The sequence below is a fragment of the Denticeps clupeoides genome, chromosome 14, assembly GCF_900700375.1.
Source record: "Denticeps clupeoides chromosome 14, fDenClu1.1, whole genome shotgun sequence".
In the NCBI taxonomy this organism is placed as follows: domain Eukaryota; kingdom Metazoa; phylum Chordata; class Actinopteri; order Clupeiformes; family Denticipitidae; genus Denticeps; species Denticeps clupeoides.
Window position 1 is genome coordinate 6363835 of NC_041720.1, and position 19206 is coordinate 6383040.

Genomic DNA, 19206 nt, shown 5'->3' on the forward strand with positions numbered 1-19206 from the left:
GTTGTTGTTGTGTTATGATTAATCTCACATTTTTCTCTGTAAACTGTAAAATAGAAAAAATTTAAGATCACTATATATCAATGTGATAAAAAAAAAAACATTGTAGTTTATAATTGATGTTTTCTATTTTACATTCTTACAATAGTTGCACTTCAGGCCTTTTAAAGCCGAACTACCTGCTTGTAAAGGAGACACACCCCAGTCACACCCACCAACCCCCTTCCCCAACACACACACACACACACACACACAGACGCAGAGAGAGAGAGGGAGGTAGAGAGAGAGAGAGTATCATGCATAAGTTCAACTTCCAGACTGAAACTGAGTCTACAGCGCAGGCCGCTCTGCATTATTGACGAGGCGCGCTCGGGTGTGGAGGCTGCTCTCGATCAGGTCGTTCCTCGCGGCGTTCGCACGGTGTCGGGGGCAGCAGGCATGGTAAGAGGGCATTTCGCGTGTAATTGTTGCGGGCGTCGTGCTGGGACCTGTTGGGATAAATAAATGTAGGCGGGGCGGGAGGAACTTGGTCTAACTAACATCTAAGCGGCCTCTCTGACCACTATCGGGGTTGCCAGTTCGGCTCTTTTTCGGAAACTCTAATTAATTAATGAATTCGTGTTTTTCATTAATAAATCATTTTTAAAAATACTTCTTCGCGAATTTGGACTAATGCCTTTTTTTTAAATTATGGTCGCATAACTAAGTTGTGGATCTGACACCTACAAACAGCCCGAGGCCTAGAATGAACCTGCCCTCGGGCTCCACCAGATCTTATCTGATCAAATTGAAAACGCTGCTTATTTCGAATATTTCGAACATTTCTTCCGTGTTTCAGTAAGGTGTGGCCGTCTCGGAACCAGGTTACTGGGTTCCGGCGCCCCGTTCTCCGAACAGCAGGCCGGAATTGGCGGCGGACGTGCTTCCAATAACGAGAAAGCTGCCGGTTCGGGGTCTTCGTAGTCGGATAATAAAGTACGGACGCTCGCTTGCTCGGGCTTGCAGTGTTCTGCGTTCCCTGCAGCAAAACGAACCGCTTTGACGTGGATGTTTTTTTTTCCTTTTCTTTTCTTCATTCTCGCGAGATCTGGCAACACGCCCCTTTCCACAGAAGCGAAATTCCCGCTTCTGTCATTATAATCCCCGTGCGGCGGCTTTTCCACGTAAGTCATTCCGCGCTCTCAATTCGCCTTCTTTAGAAAGGCCATCTTTCATCCGAATTGTATTTTGGTTGGAATGAAAACGATGTTGCCAGGGCAGCGACTTTAACGCCGCCCTGTTACGTGTTTTTTGTTCCACTCTGAAAAGCACAAGTTTCGGGCGAAATGAATCAGTATCCAGACTGGATCGTTTTTTTTGGGGGGTGTTTTTAGTGCCCAGCTCCAACCTTGCCAAGGTCCTGGCGCCGAGCCTCGAGCGTCTCCCGCTACTTCTGCGACTTTCCGCGCCGCAACTTTATAATTATGTCGGGGTTTCGGGGGGAGGGGGGGCGGGACTCTGAGCTCTTCCCTGAAAATAAAGACCGCCTGGATTCATCCACATTGGGACGGGAGACGCACCGACCAATCAGAGCACAAAGAGACAAAAAAAATAAAGTATAGGCCATAAAAAATTAAATCAACGCGGAGATGAAAACTCTTCCTTCTTCTTTACGTGTCCAGTGTTACGTGGTAATAACGGCGTCGTCCTGCTTTAAATTCACCTGAAGGCAGACCGCGTCACGTGACGAGAACCTCGATAAAAAACACTTCGTTCTGTCCCCAGGCTGCAGGTAGGATGCCGGGCCGCGACTCCCGTTTGATCTCGCGTGGAAAACAAACATGTCATTGCTAATTTCCAGCGAGCAGCAACCAAACAAAACGTCGCAGCCAGACGGTAATAATAAAAAAGCCAAGAAAAACAATTCGCACTCGTTGTCTTCCCTCCGCCGCCTTAACCGGGACAACGGGGACGGTGTCCAACAGTCCCGGAGGTTTATTACACTGAACACGTTTATTATCACCCACTCGCGTTAATCAGCATCTAACGACAACATAATGTCACATCGTGTAAAAAGTACGATTTATTGATTTATTTATTTTTGCGAAGGAAAAAAAAAGTGCGTCGATAATCGACAAAAATAATCCAAAAAAAAGAAAACACGTCGTTCCCCGCGTGCCCTGAAACCGCGCCATTCCTCAGAAATAATTAACGATCTCCCGCCCCCGAGCCGACACACACACACACACACTCACACACACACACTCACACACACACACTCACACACACACTCACACACACACACACTCGGGCTCCCAGACGCGGCTCCGAGTCTCCAGGAGTTGAGAAGAAGGAGTAGGAGACATTCTTGTCCCCCCTCTTTTCTGCCTTTATTTCGGACGTGTCCCGGCTTCTCGGTAAGTTTCCTCCGCGGCTCCTCGGCTGGAGTTTTGTCTGGAATTTTTACCTCCTTTGCCGGCAGTAAAAGCGCCGCTCCGGACGTACTTATTTACATCCGCAGCATTTCACATTTACAGCATTTACCAGTCGCCCTTATCCGGAGACACGTACAGTCAGTAGTTACAGGGACAGTCCCCCCCACCTGAAGACACTCAGGGACAAAATGGTAGTAAGTGGGACTTGAACCCGGGTCTTCTGGTTGACAGGTTACCCGCCAGGCCACTACCACGTTAGCAGGGAGGCGCTTTCGAAGGATCGCAAAATAAAAAAAATAAATTCGCTGCGATGGAGATTTACCGGATTCAGTCGTTCGGCCGCCGCACCTTTTTTTTTTTTTTTAACGTTTACTCAGTTCATGCAAATCTGTTTGTAATTGTGCAACGACACACACACACACACTCGGGCATGCATGTGCATACAGTGATCAAGCACCAACTGTTTGATTGCAGCATTCGGTCTTCTTGTGCATGGCACATCCCAAACCTGTCAGACTGTTTCGTTTTCGTCCGGTGAAGCCATTCTTTGGCTGCTTTGGATGTGCGTGTTGTTGAAGGGTGAAATTCCTCAGCATTTTGGGTAAATGTGGCTTGGCATTTGGAACTGGAAAAAACTCAACAGTGCATCAAGAATCAAGTGGGAAAATGTGTTGTGGTTTGATAAGACCAAGGTCGAACTTTTTGGTCATTCCAAAGTTTTTTTTGTCTTGGAATAATTTATTAAGGTCTCATCACAACATGGTGTCTCGCATATTTACCTTTCGTTTCGTGCAGGCTTCACACGACAGTCCGGGTGTCCTGGGCTTCATCGGCAGCTGGTTTTACCCCTGGAGACCCAGAGGCTCCGGGGAGCCGCAAGAAGATGAACCCCAGGCTGAGCCATCCGATGTGCTTCAGGGAGAGGAGGTAGAGCAGCCCGTGGAGGAGGACGAGGACAGGAGAGGAGGAGACGCGGAGGACTGGAATCTGAGGAATGCCCGAGAACCTGCCCCCAAGGGGAGGAGCCTGCAGGTGTTCCTGGAAGAGACAAGCATAACAAACAGTGACCACGCCCCTGTCATCCAGACTACAGTGACAAAGAGCTTCCAGGTCATCTCTAAAGTAACAGAAGGGGCGGAGCCTGATCTCAACATGGGGCGGAAGAATTCTGGGAGGAGGAGGTCTAGGAAGGGTTCCCACAGTGACGCCAGCAGTCCACGGGAAAAGACTCCAACCAAAAGCCAGTCTGGTCGCCCGGCAACCGCTCCAGTACAGGCGGAGACTCGTACAGGGGAAGGCGTCCCCACGGAAACAGTGACCTCAGCCCAAGCCGCACGCTCTCGAGCAGACTTGGTGGAAACGCAGCGGGGGGACGAGCCAACACACACACAGGACGAGGAAAGTACACGCGCTGCGGACCCAGACAGCCCCGTGCGGGCTACTCGGGTGCCAGTGGTGATGGATGAGGATGGTGACGGGTGGGTCAAGCGAACCGAGGCGCCCGAGTCCAAGCGACGGAGCACCAAGGTGTCCCAGAGCACCAAGGTCTTTGCCAAGAAGGTTCTGGTAGACTCGGATGAGGTCGAACGACGGACGACTGAGAGAAGCGGCGCAGGCACGCCGCAGGACGCCAGGTGAGTCCCCGAACACGACGTGAGCCTCCTGAAGTAATTCTGAAGTTGTGAGTTTGGTGATTTTTCATGCGGCCACACCTCACCGGGTTTCACGTGAAAAGACGGCAGAGATTAGAACCTGTTGTGAAAGTGTCGCAGGCATGCAGCGCTTGCATTCCTTTACAGAGTCAACCCAGACGTCCCCCAGACTTTATCGATGGCTTGGGAGGACTTAGCATTTACTTTTCCCCCAAATTCACCAGAGGCGTGGTCAATTAAAAAAATGGCGGACAACACATGAGTCCTTGTGACTGGAGATGCATTTAAGTTAAGCATTAAAACGGTCATAAATAGAGCCATTTATGAATACTGTAAAAATGGCAAGACAGACACTGTACAGGAGGAAGAAATTCCAATTTAAAGGATGTTTTTAGCGTAAAAAGGAAAATTCAAGGGCACAAGCAATTTTATTTTGAGCATGTGGAGGTCTTTATATGTGTTGTTTTTTCATATATGTGACTTCTGACTGACTGGTCTCTCTCAGGTCCTCTCATGCGAATGCACCAGCCTCACCTCGTGTTGCTGCTCGCATTAATATGTTCGAGAGGCGGATGGTGACCCAGAATGCTCGCACCCAGCCGCGCAGCCTAGACACCTCACCGGTCACCAAGCGCCCCCTGGATGCGGGCCACCCGGAAAGGGCTTCGTCCGTCGACCGCGTTCCTGTCAAAGAGCGCGTGAAAACTTTCTCCAAGGCGGTGGGCACGACTGAAACGAGGAGACCAGCGTCCAGGACCGCAGATTTTGTCATTCAGAAGGGAGCGTTCAAAAAGCCAGAGAGGTGGACCAGCACAGCCCCGAAACCTGTCAAAGCAAAAGCCGCCTCCCAGACCCTCTCCCCTGGCCCGTCTAGCACAGACGGCAGTGGGAAGGTGACTACGGCTGGAACGAGCACTTCTGTGGAGGGACATTCCAAACCAGTGGAACAGGAATGCGTTGCGGCTGCCAAACCTGCTCCCGGCGAGGACCAGCCCGACGGCACCTGTCTCCAGCCGGTACGGAGCACAGACAGCAAGGACGTGCCACCGGCTACGCAAGGCCAGCATCTCTCACAGGCCAAAAACGTGTCGCCGGGCAGGGACGTTACACAAACCGAACGTTGCCTAAACTCCAGAGACACCCAGAAACCTGGAGGGAGCCTTAAAACGAGTTCCTTACAATCTGCAGACAGCACAAAAAATCTAGACCCTCTAAAGATGAAGAAGTGGAAAGATGCTAAACATGCGCAAAACACTGACGAAGCCGTCCAAACCAAAGAATGCCCGCACGCCAAGAAGCACGTGCATTCTGGAAGTAGCTCAGAACCTGAAGATTTTGAAAAAGAAAACGTCCAAAACGTTGAGGGTTCAGAGCTCAGGACTGCACCTCAGGCTAATGGCGGCTCGGCATCCCGACACCCGGCAGGAGAGGGTTTTACGTTGGGGGGAACCACTCTAGAGCGTGAAGACAAACATCTTACCCCACAAGCTAAACAGACAAAAGAGGATGAAAAATTTAAAGAGATTCCACAAATCAAAAAGCCAAATTCTGAAATGTCAGTTGTCGTAGATACTATACAAACTAAGGAACGCTTCTCAACCGAAGAGTCAGTACATTCTAACGATGAGCAGAAAACAAAAGAGAGCTCATTTGATAAGAAACGACCACAGGATGACCCGACACATCAAGCCAAAAGCAATTCAATCTGTACAGAAACTGTACAATCCAAGGACAACTCACTCACCACAGAACATCAACGAACAGAAGGTCCTTCGCTCACCAGTCGAAAAAGCTCAGCGGCTGAGGTGGCTGAAGAAAGTAAAGGCCACGCTGCCTCTAAAAACAGCATTCAATGCAATGACGTCTCACACAAAGAGGAGGCGGTAGAACCGAAGCATACGCCTAAAACTAAAAATCCACAAAGCAACGATGCAGTACAAAATAGAGGCGAACCTGCCGCACAACCAGAAAGCAGTTCCTTTATCATAACCTCTTCAGAACCAAAAGACAACTTACCTACTAAATCGCCTTTACAAACTGCAGAAGGTACGCTCTTCAAAGACACTCTGATGTCAAAAGACGGGCCTCAGATTAACAAAAGTCCCGAGGGCAAAGTTGCACAGACCGAAACCAGCACCTTCCTCGCCGAGAATGATGTGCAGACCGACCGCAACAGCGTCGGTGCTTTGAGAAATAGTGAAGGTCATTTGTCTGGAGATGTTCAGCTCACAAAAAATCGGTCTAATGAGAAATCGCAAACCATGGGTTCCGAACAGCCCTCTGAAAATTCTATCAGTCCTAAAGCAAATTTACCCGAGGATAGGAAAGCAAATACGGCCCAGTCTAATGATGGCCCACTGACTAAAAGTACTGTCCAGGTAAAGGATGAGTCCATTGCTAAGGATGTTCCACAGCCAGACAACTTAATCACTAAAGGGGTTGGAAAAACCAAAGATAACCAACAGGGCATAATACCCAAAAATGTTGAAGACACCGAGCTAAAGAAAGATGTTCAACAAATTAGGGCTAGGTCAGGGTCCAGGTCCAAAAAGAAGAACAAAGATGGTACGGTCAGTTCTACCAGCCCAGGCAAACCAATTAAAGAAGTGGCAGCTGACAAAGATGAAAGGGTCAACGGGCAGAGCAGCTCAAAGGTGTTGTCTGAAGATCTGCCAGATGGGGACGGCATTACCCAGCCTGCTTTCAAAATGGACACCAAACCGGCCTTAAATGAAAAATGTGAGTCGGCAAGTTCCATAACACTGCCAATGACCTCACAAAGCAGAGCTGATACTTCTGACACCTCTCCAGTCTTACACCGAGACCACACTGTCACTGTACCTCTAGAAGTAGCTTCTCAGAAAGCTAGTTTAGGAGAAAGAAGGGATGTAGTCGTCAGTTCTGCAGCAGAAGAAAAAAGCAAAGCGGAATCAGAGGTGTGTACGTCTAATGTGCAGGAAGATAAAGCCAAAGTGAGAAGAGAGGAGGAGGATAAGGCAGGGATCTCTACAGCTATGTTATCCGCACATCCATCCCATCCATCGCAGTCCATTGTTCAAACAACAACAGGTCCATCCATCCAACAAGATAATGCGAATTCTGCAAACATCCCTGAGACCTCAGAACAAGCATCCAATGAAGAGACTGGCACAAAGGTTTCAGCCCAGATGTCAGCATCTGGCAAAGACGTTATCATGGTAGAGAAGCAATCTCTACAAGTGCAAGGTAGCTCATCTACTGAAATCAAAAGGGCTCTCCCTGACACTCACAGGTCGGGTGACACAGAAGAAGGACAAGGCATTATACAATCTGACCATATGTTGGGACAAGATCAAGAGCCCAGATCTGCATTGGACAGGTTAAAAGCGACAACTGAGCAAGAACGAAGGTCCTCTCAAGTGCAGAGAGATAGAGAAAAGCAGGAAATAGAGGAAAAGGTAGGAAAATCCGAAATGTTTACTGAAGCTACACCTGCATCTCCACTGCCTCCTCCTTCCTCTCCCTCGTCCACTACTTCTTCAGCTCTCATTCGGTCTTGCTCATCACAGCCAGTCAACCAACCATCAGGTTCAACACACCAACAACACTCCCAGAGTCCTGCAGCCATCCCTGAGACACCAGGTGAAGCATTTGGTGAACAAACCGTTACCAAGGTTTCTTCTCAATCATCAGCCTCTGACAACGACAGTATTACAGTAGAGAAGCCATCTCTACAAGACAGCGGTTCTACTCAAAGCAAAAAAACTTACCCTGACACACGCAGGCTGAGTGACACAAAAGGTCAGAATGGTGGACAAGACATTATACAGTCTATCCATGTGTCAGAACAAAAGTCCAGTTCTGTGGCAGGCGTGGCAAGAACAGAAAGGGTTTGTGAAGAACAACGTACATTTCAAATGCAGAGAGGAACAGAGGAGGAAGGAGGGAAATCTGAACTTCTGGCAGTAAAGCACGAAAAAGTCAGTGAACCAACACAGCCAGTCAGTGCTACAGACAAGTCAGCTGACAAATCATCTAAGAAGGAGGCATCTGCGATTGTTCATGCTCAGTCTTCGATATCTGTGGGTGAGAAACTAGTTCCGGAGGCTTCATCTGCTGAAAAACACGGTCAGAAAATTCATGCTTCTCAAAAGCCTGTGTGCCAATCGCAGGCCACAGAGACTGGTGGAAATTTTAATCCAGCCAGTGGGCAGACAGAAGAAGTAAAAGTTCCGGAGGCTTCATCTGCTGGTAAACAAGGTCAGAGCAGTAACCAAGAGAAAATTCATGCTTCTCAAAAGCCTGTGTGCCAATCGCAGGCCACAGAGACTGGTGGAAATTTTAATCCAGCCAGTGGGCAGACAGAAGAAGTAAAAGTTCCGGAGGCTTCATCTGCTGGTAAACAAGGTCAGAGCAGTAACCAAGAGAAAATTCATGCTTCTCAAAAGCCTGTGTGCCAATCGCAGGCCACAGAGACTGGTGGAAATTTTAATCCAGCCAGTGGGCAGACAGAAGAAGTAAAAGGTGAAACAAATCTTGGGAATGTGGATCAGGAGCAATCAGGGGTTGATAGGACAAAGAAGTCATCCTTGGACACTTCTAAAAAAATGGACCCTGCTCTGCCCAGATTAGACAGTGAAGTGTCGCTGCAGACAGAGGGGAAATTGCCTGATTTGCCCATCCCAGGGAGATCTGTGTACCCCTTGGCCACAGACAGCACCAAACCGAAGATCTCAGCCAATCAAAAGAATACGGTTTTGCTGAATTTCATGCCGACCTCACAGGCCTCTCCTTCCAGTTGGCTTGATGTAGATGACAGACAGCAGTCCAAAACAAAACAGCCAATCAGATTGCCCACACTGGCTGTCCTCAAAAAGAAAAACAAAAGCACTGGGGAGTTTGAACCTGAGGATTTCATCAAGAACATCAAGAGCTTTGGAACTAATTTCTCTGGCCCTGTTCGTCGAAAACGCGGGCGTGCGCGTCTAACTGCACCAAACCTGCCTGCCATTCTGGAGGAGAAACAAGAGAAAACATTTGACCTGGAATCATTCAAGTTTGGCCTACGGAAGAGACAAGACTTTACATCGTCTCTACCCAAACTACGAGAGCAAGTTGACAGCCAAGCAGAGGCAGCTGAGGTCAAAACCAGAAAGACACACCTTGAGAAGAGAAGCATCCTTTTCCAATCCATGGTGCAGGACGTGGAAGCAGACCAATTGACAGTAGCAAAACAAGATGCTAATCAGGATAAAGAAGAGGGTGCGTTAAAGGCAGTGAAGGTGAAATCCCGACTGGAAGGGAGCCCTATTCTTTCTAGACTCATGACTCCCAGCAAAAGTAGGCGTTCAGGGATCTTATCTCCAAGAGAGGACTCTAAAGATTGCCCTGTCTCCCCCAGTGAAGACCTTACACATTCTTTATTGCATGCTACACAGCTGAGCTCCAGTGTTGAGAAGAATGCTTCTCAGAAGTACTCAAGCCAAACCACAAGTCCGTCCCAGCCTAGCCAGACTCAGGCTGACACAAGGAAACTTGAAAACAGCAAACTCCAGACCATCCAAATCCAACACAGTGCAGACCAAAATGACCTATACAAAAGCCAGACCAGCGAGATACAGGCTAACCTGAGCAAGCCTCAGTCTTACCAGAGCCAAGTCAGAAGTGAAACAAATGATCTTCAGTCGGAACACAACCAGACTCAAACTAATCAGATCCAGGTTCAGCCCAATGTGGAGGATGTTCTGACTAAAAACAACCAAGCCCAGAACAATCAGATCCTGGTCCAAACCGACCAAAGCCACACTCAGGCTGACCAAGACAAATCTCACCAGATCCAGACTGATCAGGTCCTAGGCCAGACCAACCAAAGCCAGGCCCAGACTGAAAATGGCAAACTTAAATGTGAACCTAACCAGCTCAAGACTAACACAAGTGATCTTCAGACTGGTCTAAATCATCTCCAGACAAATTACAGTCCAGTCCATAGTAGTCAAAACCTGGAACATAATCTGATCCAGCCCGAACAGAACCAGGAGGATCAAAGGCAGGTTCAGGCTAGCCAGACCAAACTTCAGTCCAAGAAATCTGTTCTAAATGACAAAAGCAAGTCTCAAACTGAACAGAGCAACCAGACTGACCCTGGCAAAATTCATTCTGAAAAAAGTCAAGAAAAAAACAATCAGAACCACGTCCAGAGCCAAGTGAAGATCGACCACAACCTAGTCAGCTCAAAGGACCTTCACCACTCTAGACATAATGTTGTTGATGATAAATCGAACATGCCAGTTCAGTCTCATCTGAACTCTGGACAGGCCAACCAAGTCGTATCAGAGGTTATGCAGCTGCCTGACCAATCCAAGCACGGTCCAATCCAGCCTGGATCTAGTGAATCCAAACCACCACTTCCATGCTTTGATCACATCGGTCTACCTTTTCATTTGGAAAACGTCCTCCCACGGGAGCATCAGATGGCTGGTCCTTTGGAGAAACAGAAATCAGAGGTGAGGTTATCGTCACACATTGAGTCTAGGTCTAGACTAAAGGCTAAAGGCATTTTTGAATGGAAAACTTCAATGGTGTTCTTTTCTGGTCCAGGCCTAGGCTTGATCCTATATCAAAATAAGTCCCAATATTAGATTATCAGGAGATGGAATATTACTGGCATATTATACAAATTGTATGTTACTTTACACAGTTGTTGTTACATGCAACTACATCATTAAGTACAGTGTAATGCAGTACAGTACACATATTGTGGATGCTTTCCCTTCCTTTTTTACTATTACCAGTACTATTAGATGGTGTTGTGATTAAATGTGTTGCTATTACCTCATATTCCACTGTGTAAATTTATAAAATCAATACGGAATTACACATGACATTACACACTGTACTTAAAGTGTTACCGTTACTTTTAATTGACGTTAATTCTTTGATACATTTTGTAAATTCTCATTATTTTAGGTGTGTACTGTTCAAAGCACTCATCCTTCAGATATCAGTACTCCACCTCCATTACATCTTAATAAGGTATTAGTGTATGTACAAGCAAAGTGTGCAAAGTGCAAAGTGTTTTTATTTCTTATTTTAATTTGAATTAAAAAGCATGGACCTTTCTGGTAGTCTTGAAATCTGTGTATGTTCAAGCAGCACATTTATCTTTGTAAAAAGCTTTTGTTTCTTTTAGAGACTGGCTGCAAATGGATACCACCGACGTCCTGGGAAGGTATGCATTTTTCGTAAAAACTAGTTTTTTTTTCAAAATGAACAGATTAAATGTATTGTGTCTGGTGAACCATTCCTTTATTCACCAGCTTGGCCCACTTTTTATGGGTTCAGATGCTGCTGTTCGAGCACGTTCAGTTTGGAGGGCGAGCGTATGAGTTGTTCAGAGATGTGTACGACGCCACATCTTTCACACTCTCGGGCGAGTTCTCTGCTAGAGTCGTACGAGGATGGTGAGGACCTCATTTCTTTATTATTAATGCCAAAATACAGCGACACAGAACTGGAAATATCTACGTTAAAACACACACAGAGGTCTCAGGTCATAAAGTGTGTGTTTGTGCTTTAGTTGGATCTTATATGAGAAGCCTGGTTTTGAGGGGCGGTCGTTAGCACTAGAGGAGGGAAATATTGAGCTGGCCAACGTCTGGGAGGCTGACGAAGCCATTCCCACTTCCCCCATGGTGATCGGCTCAATCCGACTGGCTGTCAGTGTAAGTGGAAAATTTGTACTTAAATGTGATGAGCCAGCTGTGTTTGATAAAACATTTGGTTAAATTTATATGTGTATATGTCAGGACTACAGTCCCCCTCTCATAGCGCTGTTCACTGAACCGTGCGGTCATGGAACACACACCCAGTACCACTGCGAGACGCCGGAGCTGTGCATGTATGGAATCCCGCAAAACACTGGCTCCATCAAAGTCCATTCTGGAGTGTAAGTATGCGTGTGTTCATGGTGCAGAAAGCTATGAATGTGTATACAGTGGATTGGTTTCACGATAGATTATCATTTTTAGCGTTTCATATATTAAATTTGAGACTAACAGAGCCAGTTAAATGTCCCATCCTCTCACACAGCAGACGAAATAATGATTACCGTCTGTCCGAAATGTCTTCCCTACTGCCTCTCACACACCATGGAACGTCTGACATGTATGTGCATGTCAAGTGGAAAAAATACTTAGGGCCGTAATTAGGTAGCATCGTCAATATGTCAACATGTTCATTTCCTCTCTCCTCCGAATAGAGCTTTTGTCTGAACATTATTGAGTGTCACAAATATTCTCTAGTATGTGCGTAATTTGGTCTTACAAATCTGTGTGTGTGTGTGTGTGTGTGTGTATCAGGTGGCTGGTGTACAGCGAACCGATGTTCCAGGGACTCTTGGCCGTGCTGGAGACTGGGGAGTACCCCACCCCTGACACCTGGGGATTTCCCTCCCCTGCCGTGGGCTCTGTGCGGCCTCTGTGCATGGTGAGCTGTACGGACACACACGTTTACTGTATTAAGGCATGTGCACACGTTGTTGTAGAGAGTGTGTTCGTGGGTTCCTGTAACAGAGAGATTTCTATCCTTCAGGGGCCTCTAAAAGTGGAGAATCCTGCAGAAACAAAGGTAGATTTCTTTCTACGTGTGTGTGTGTGTCTGTGTGTGTTATAAGATGTGACAGTCTGACTGACCTTTGACCTCTGCTAGGCCCTACTGTATGAGCAACCAGGTCTGCAGGGGCCATGTGTCGAGATCCAGGGAGAAGTGTTTGACGTCCGCAATGGACACACTGAGTCGACCCCTAGTGCACACTCACACACTGACACACGGCCGCTGAGGACTGTGGGATCCATGAAGATACTCAGCGGCCTGTGAGTGATTTTAGTAAAAATGTTCATGTGATGTGATACTATCGTTTCATGTGAAATCGATTGATATTCTGCTATGGCTGCGTCAGGTGGGTGGGCTATGAGGAGGTGGGATTTGAAGGCCGACAGTTCGTGCTGGAGGAGGGCGAGTACCTCGACTGGACAGACTGGGGCGGAGTTAGCAAGCAGCTGTTGTCCGTCCGGCCTGTACTAGCAGTGAGTGAAAACTTCTAATAATACTTCTAATAATACTGCTGTTATACTTATACGATGGCCAATGTATTAGGTACATCAAATAAACAGACTTCATAGGGATCTGGCTTTATTCGCTAACCCCCCAGCCACACCCCTTCCCTTCTCTTTAGTCTTGTCCACTCACTTCATATTTAATTGCATCTAATTTAACATTTGATAAATGTTTTAATTGTGTTGCAGATGAGCTGTTGCAGTCATGGAAATTAAATTAGATTTTTTTTATTTAACTTAACTGGCCTTTTTATTAACTTTTTATTTAACTTAACTGGCCTTTATAAGAGACGAGTGTTTTGGAGGTCAGAACAATTCATGTCCGTGTGTGTTGACGCCCTACAGGACTTCACCTCTCCGCGCATGAAGCTGTTCAGCGCGGTCGACTTCGGGGACGTGGGCGCTAGTGTGGACCTGCTGGAGGCGGTGGTTGACACACAGAACACCGGCTACGGCCTCACCACCAACTCCATCCGTGTTTTCTCGGGAGTGTGAGTCACGCTCAAACGCGTAATGAGGCAGAGGGACACGTTGGCTTCTTTATGTTATCCATGAAACACTGAGATGGACAGAGAGACACGCACACACTCACACACACACACAGACCCTGATCTGTGGGTGTGTCTGCGAACGTTAATCATGCATTCAACAGGTGTTGGCACACCTGTCAAGTCGAATATGTGCCTGTGTGCGTTCACACATGCTTGTGTGCCTGTGCGTGTTTGTTCTGAATTTGCCTGTTTTGTGTTGTGTCTTGGTTAGTGACATTTTGGGTCTGTATGTGTCTGTGTGTGTGTGTCACTGTACTGTATAACATGATATCCCACCGTCAAGATAATAAAATGTTGACATGGTGATAATCGGGACCTCAGGCTGTGCTGTTTGTATAGATGAATGAAAAGTGTGTGTGTGTGTGTGTGTGTGTGTTGCAGGTGGGTGGCATTTGAGAAGGCAGGCTTTTCCGGGCAGCTCTATGTTCTAGAGAAGGGTCTGTATGAAGAGCCGGAGGACTGGGGAGCGGAGAACAGCAACATCGGTTCCACTATGCCTGTGGTGCAGGTGAGAACATGCTGTCAAAATCCCACCAGTGCAGAAAAGGACGGCTTCTTAACTAACGTCCCCTTGGCCAAATGGTTTTTGTTTTTAACATTGTTTTTAACATTCATTCATTTTGTTTTTAACATTCATTCATTTCATTGTCTAAAAATAATGCTAATAATGCTCTTATTATCTCGTTGTTTCCTTCAGAATGATATGAACGTCTCCAAATTCAAGGTGAGAAAAAAAAAAAGATTGCGTTCGTACTGTCCAGAGGAGGCAGGGAACATTTATCTGTCTTGTGCATGTCATATTTTGACAGGAGGAAGCAGGGTGCACGAGAGCCGTCAATCATTACTATAGGCTCCTCCCTTTTTAAACATTGGTTTAGAAATAGTAACACGAAGGTAAAAAGAGCTGTTGTTTTTTTTTTTATTCATACTCTCTCGTTTCTATCGGTTTATTTTTGCGAACATGCCGCCACGAAAATCAGGCGCTTAATGTGCAACCCGCGTTCTGAAGTGAAGGTTGGTAATACTGCTACCCAGAAGCACCTGGTCCCAGTACTGCGTCTTCGCTCTGCGTCTCCGCCTGTCTCGGTATGGGGATCCGCGTGCGGTTCAAGTTGCAGGGTATAAATGGGGTCTTTGTGTGAATCTCTGAGCTGCGCCTGTGTTCCACGCACCAATTATCCAGACTCTGCGGACGGAGATGCGTGCTTTGTTCTCCACGACTGCGGTGTGTTCTTCATCCTGCGATTCATCCCGTGGTTTTATATTTACAAAGATGTCGACTGAGCCAAAACCCTTGTTGTTTGAGATGAGCTGCAGAAGTTTCTGGAACAAATTACCTGTAATACAGCTTCTGAGCATAGCTTCTTGTGCTCTCATTGTGTGTGTGTGTGTGTGTGTTTCATACAGGTTGAGCTGTTTTCTGAGCCAGGTCTACAAGGCTCTGTTCTGGTTCGTGAGGGCTCTGAGCCAGATCTTCCCTCAGACTTTAGACTGCAGTCCTGCAGGGTTCTCTCTGGAAGGTCAGAATACAGACACACACACACACACACACACCTTCTTATCCATATAAACTACGTACACATGCTCACACTCACCCAATTTAATACACGCTCATTTAAAAACACGTTTTCACTCTCAAACACATGCTACATACACAATAATTTCCTCACATTCGCATATATATACACAGACATGGGTTTGGGGGTTTGAATATGCAGATTTGATTGCGTGTCTCGCAGCTGGTTGGCATTCGAGCGCGAGGAGTTCTCTGGTAGCGTGTGTGTTCTGGAAGAGGGTGTGTTTCCTGACCTGAGGGCCATGGGGTTCCAGCACAATGGCCTCAACGTGAGATCTCTACAGATCACTGGCTTTGTGAGTATCCACACTCACACAAACTCACTGTCCTGATTCACGTGTGATGTAACAAACCAATAAACGCTAAAAGTTAGGGTGGCCAAACGTCTCTTAAAATACCCAATCTTACCGTATGGGATGGGGTTTGTCCCGTATTTCCACATTGTATGATAAAGGTGCTGGATAGATGTTTGGGGTTCTGAGGCACTAGTGATGCAGTATCTGAGCCAATCAGAAGTCGAGGCAGGCGAGTGTCTCTGTGGAGGGCGGAGAGTCGGTAAGAAGCGCCAGTGTCTCTTCCCTGACAGCCCCATCGCCTCCCAAAAAGTTGTAAAGTTGGTCGGTGCACACTGTACACTGTACATGTGGTGGCCCGGCAGACGTGCAGCAGCACGCTTCAGGTGAACAAGACCTGCGTCACAGACTCTGATTTATGGTTAATTAACTAAGTACATCCTGCAGTTTTATTTAATTGCATAGAAGTGTTATGCACCATTGGCCCGTCAATGATAATTTCATTACCGAGTGGTTAGTAAAATAGTTTCACATATTCCGTATTAATTGTAATACCATGGTTGAAGTTATGATTGACACACTTCCTCGATATGGTAGGCGTCCTTTATTTGTCTGTGCTGAATGAAGTTGTTGAAGTGGTTTCGGGGTCCTACATGCCGTGTTTCCCGCAGGAGTTCTCCCCTCCGTCTGTGATGCTGTGTGAGCGTCCGGGTCTGAGGGGCCGCAGGGCGGTTCTGACCGACGGATCCGTCAACCTGCAGCTGACTGGAAGCCTGAGCAGAGCCCAGTCTCTACTGGTGAAGGGAGGGATGTGAGTGCGCACACACACACACACACACACACACACACACACAAATATGCATACCCGCCATCTTCTTCACGCGGCTTGTGCACGCAAGAGCTCCCTAGAAACACACACCCGCTGCAGATCCGATTGTTGTGCGTGAATCTGTCCGTTCCGGCCCCTCCCTGCGTGAGTCAGCTAGAATTTGCTAGAACCCGTGACTCAGAACCCAGTCAGGCCCAAAGGACTTTCAGATGTGCTTGTGGTTCCGTAATCCTGGTTCTGTGTTCTAATTAAAGTCGTGTGTGTATAAATGCTGTTGTTTTTTGGGGATATGCAGACCTCTTTAGGGTCGTTTTTATGGGGTTGATATGACTTGTAACGTGTGTGTTGGCTGGCTGCACTGCGGGCACGATTTCAGCGCACACACACTGTTTAACACATCAGGCCGACAGAAGGGTGTGTAATAGCGTCGTCTTGGAAACAGCACATATGTGTCTCGCGTACAGAAGTAAATCTTCGAGCACACACACACACACACACACACACACACCGTTATTTTCGTCTGTGGTTCTCACTCCTGTTATAAATCTCACACTGTACCGTCATCTCATCACACTTGTGTGTGTGTGTGTGCTAATACTTTAGATCTTGGCTTCATATATGCTTTGCTTAACTACAAAATTATTACATTTTAGTTAGTTACACAATTATGGTATTTGCTGCGTTACCTTATGTTTGTAGCAACTGCAGTAGAATTCTAGTCGTCCATTGGCTGCATTCTGTGTAACAAATGTCCCTTTTTGACAGGTGGGTGTTGTATGAAGGGGTTAATTTCCGAGGTTCTCAGACACTGCTGAAGCCAGGCGAGGTCTCTGATTGGCCCAAGGTCTCTGGCTGGCAGCAGATCGGATCCCTGCGCCCCCTCATGCAGGTGACACGACTCGTCCTATTAGAGTGAAAGTGATTGTTGTTGTCATTGTGGAACGCTGCAGCGCAGCACACGGCGACGCACGACGAAATGCGTCCGTTTAACCCATCACCCTAGGTGAGAAGTGGCACTTCTCACTCGGGGCAGTGGTGGCCTAGCGGTTAAGGAAGCGGCCCCGTATACTGAAGGTTGCCGGTTCGAATCCCGATCCACTGCCACTGAGGTGTCACTGAGCAAAGCACCGTCCCCACACACTGCTCCCCAGGCGCCTGTCATGGCTGCCCACTGCTCACTCAGGGTGATGGGTTAAATGCAGAAGACAAATTTCTCTGTGTGTACCGTGTGCTGTGCTGCTGTGTCTCACATGTGACAATCACTTCACTTTTTTGTATTTATTTATTTTTTAAACTTGGTGGTTCGGGACATGAACCCACAACCCTTTCGGTTATGAGTCCACTTCCTTAAATGCTAGGCCAATACTGCCCCACAGATATTAATATAGATGTAATAAATGTCTTTATTAATACTATGTAAGCGTTGTGTTCGTGTATTTAAAGTTTACATCTGTGTGTGTGGTTCCGTGCTTGAGCAGAGACAGGTGCACTTCTTCCTGAGGAACCAGGAATCTGGGCTCCTGCTGTCAGTCACGGGCTCCTGGGACGATATAAAGCTGCTCCGGGTTCAGGCAGTGGCTGAGACTGGTGGGCTGGACCAGGTATGGTCTTATCAGAATGGTCATCTGCTCTGCAAGGTACGTGCTTGTGTGTGTGTGTTAGTACATGCTGTATTTTTACTCCTGGGTCAAGTAAACCTTGCTTCCTTTCATCTCCTGTCACTCATACACACATGTTTTTGCACACACACAGGCCCTGGATGACTGCTGTGTGGAGCCTATGGGAGGCAGTGCAATGGCTGGTTGCCGGCTCTGTGTGTCAGCAGAGCATGGGAAGCCACATCAGGTGTGGAGTTTGACGTCAGAGGGGTTCATCCGGAGCAATGCCAACCCCGACCTTGTACTGGACATCAAAGGTTAGGAGCCGAAACGTTGGTAGATTTATGTTGTTTACTTTGCAGCTACTTCACAAACTTGGAAAATCTGGCTGTATTGCAAATGTACAAATGAACTGGTATAGTCTGGAAACACTGGTTGGCTGGTATACTGTGTAAACGTACGTGAGTTTTCATCGCCCTCTAGTGGTTTGTCGAAACGGGTACAATCCGACTTGCAGTGACCTGAAGGGATGACGTATTTCTCCTATGTTTCAGGGGGACAACAGTACGATAGAACCCACATCATTCTCAACACACACCATCCCAGCAGACAGAGCCAGAGATGGACGGTAGAGATTCTGTGAGAACGTCGGCGGAGGAACCCGCTGACTGGCAGCGGCAGTGCAGGAACGTTACTTCATGTCCGAAGTCCCAAGCTTTTGAGAATGTAACACTACTTTTTACCTACTTTTTACAGAAGGTGACAACATCTTAATTCCTAATCAGTGGGATATTGTTGTTCTGGGAATTCAATTTCTGTAGCCATAATCCCACATTCATTTCCCCAAATACTTTTTTTCTTCGATGTATAGATTATTATTATTTGTATTTTTTTTTTTTTGACGTTCATCAAGAAATCTGCAGTGCAGTGACCAGATTAATAAATAAATTAAAATTGTTACCTCTAAAGATGACTGGCATGTGTATTTAAACTGGACCCCTATCTGTGCTGCCCACGTGATGCAATGCTTAAAAAATTAAAATGTGCTGCTACTCACCGCTTTGTTTTTTTTTGTTGACTGGGTTAAACTCGCCCTGGTTGTTCTGTCCATCGCCCGGTTAATTAATGAACCTGTACATGTACATTACAGTTGAATGGTCACGTGCTCCGGCCTGTGGCTGTGTTTGTTTGTTGGCGCACGTGC

At 47.0% G+C, this 19206-nt stretch overlaps 1 protein-coding gene across 1 annotated transcript; it reads left to right on the forward strand.

Annotated features, from left to right (window-relative positions):
* Window positions 1-261: 261 nt before the first annotated feature.
* On the forward strand, window positions 262-19058 carry LOC114763391 (uncharacterized). The gene is made up of 22 exons (XM_028953047.1): window positions 262-438; window positions 3207-4045; window positions 4569-10545; window positions 11009-11074; window positions 11232-11270; window positions 11384-11502; window positions 11619-11763; window positions 11848-11987; window positions 12400-12526; window positions 12632-12667; window positions 12749-12912; window positions 12999-13125; window positions 13501-13646; window positions 14088-14214; window positions 14404-14430; window positions 15114-15226; window positions 15446-15578; window positions 16247-16386; window positions 17170-17293; window positions 17883-18041; window positions 18157-18319; window positions 18557-19058. Exons 1-22 carry the CDS (start codon window positions 436-438, stop codon window positions 18643-18645), a joined length of 9003 nt encoding a protein of 3000 aa, XP_028808880.1. The 5' UTR covers window positions 262-435; the 3' UTR covers window positions 18646-19058.
* The last annotated feature ends 148 nt before the right edge of the window (window positions 19059-19206 follow it).

Excerpts from the sequence above, each read along its gene's own strand:
- LOC114763391 (XM_028953047.1), top strand. Across the intron at positions 12,527-12,631 it reads CTGTGCGGCCTCTGTGCATG|GGGCCTCTAAAAGTGGAGAA; the intron begins GTGAGCTGTACG and ends TCTATCCTTCAG. Across the intron at positions 13,647-14,087 it reads ATCCGTGTTTTCTCGGGAGT|GTGGGTGGCATTTGAGAAGG; the intron begins GTGAGTCACGCT and ends TGTGTGTTGCAG.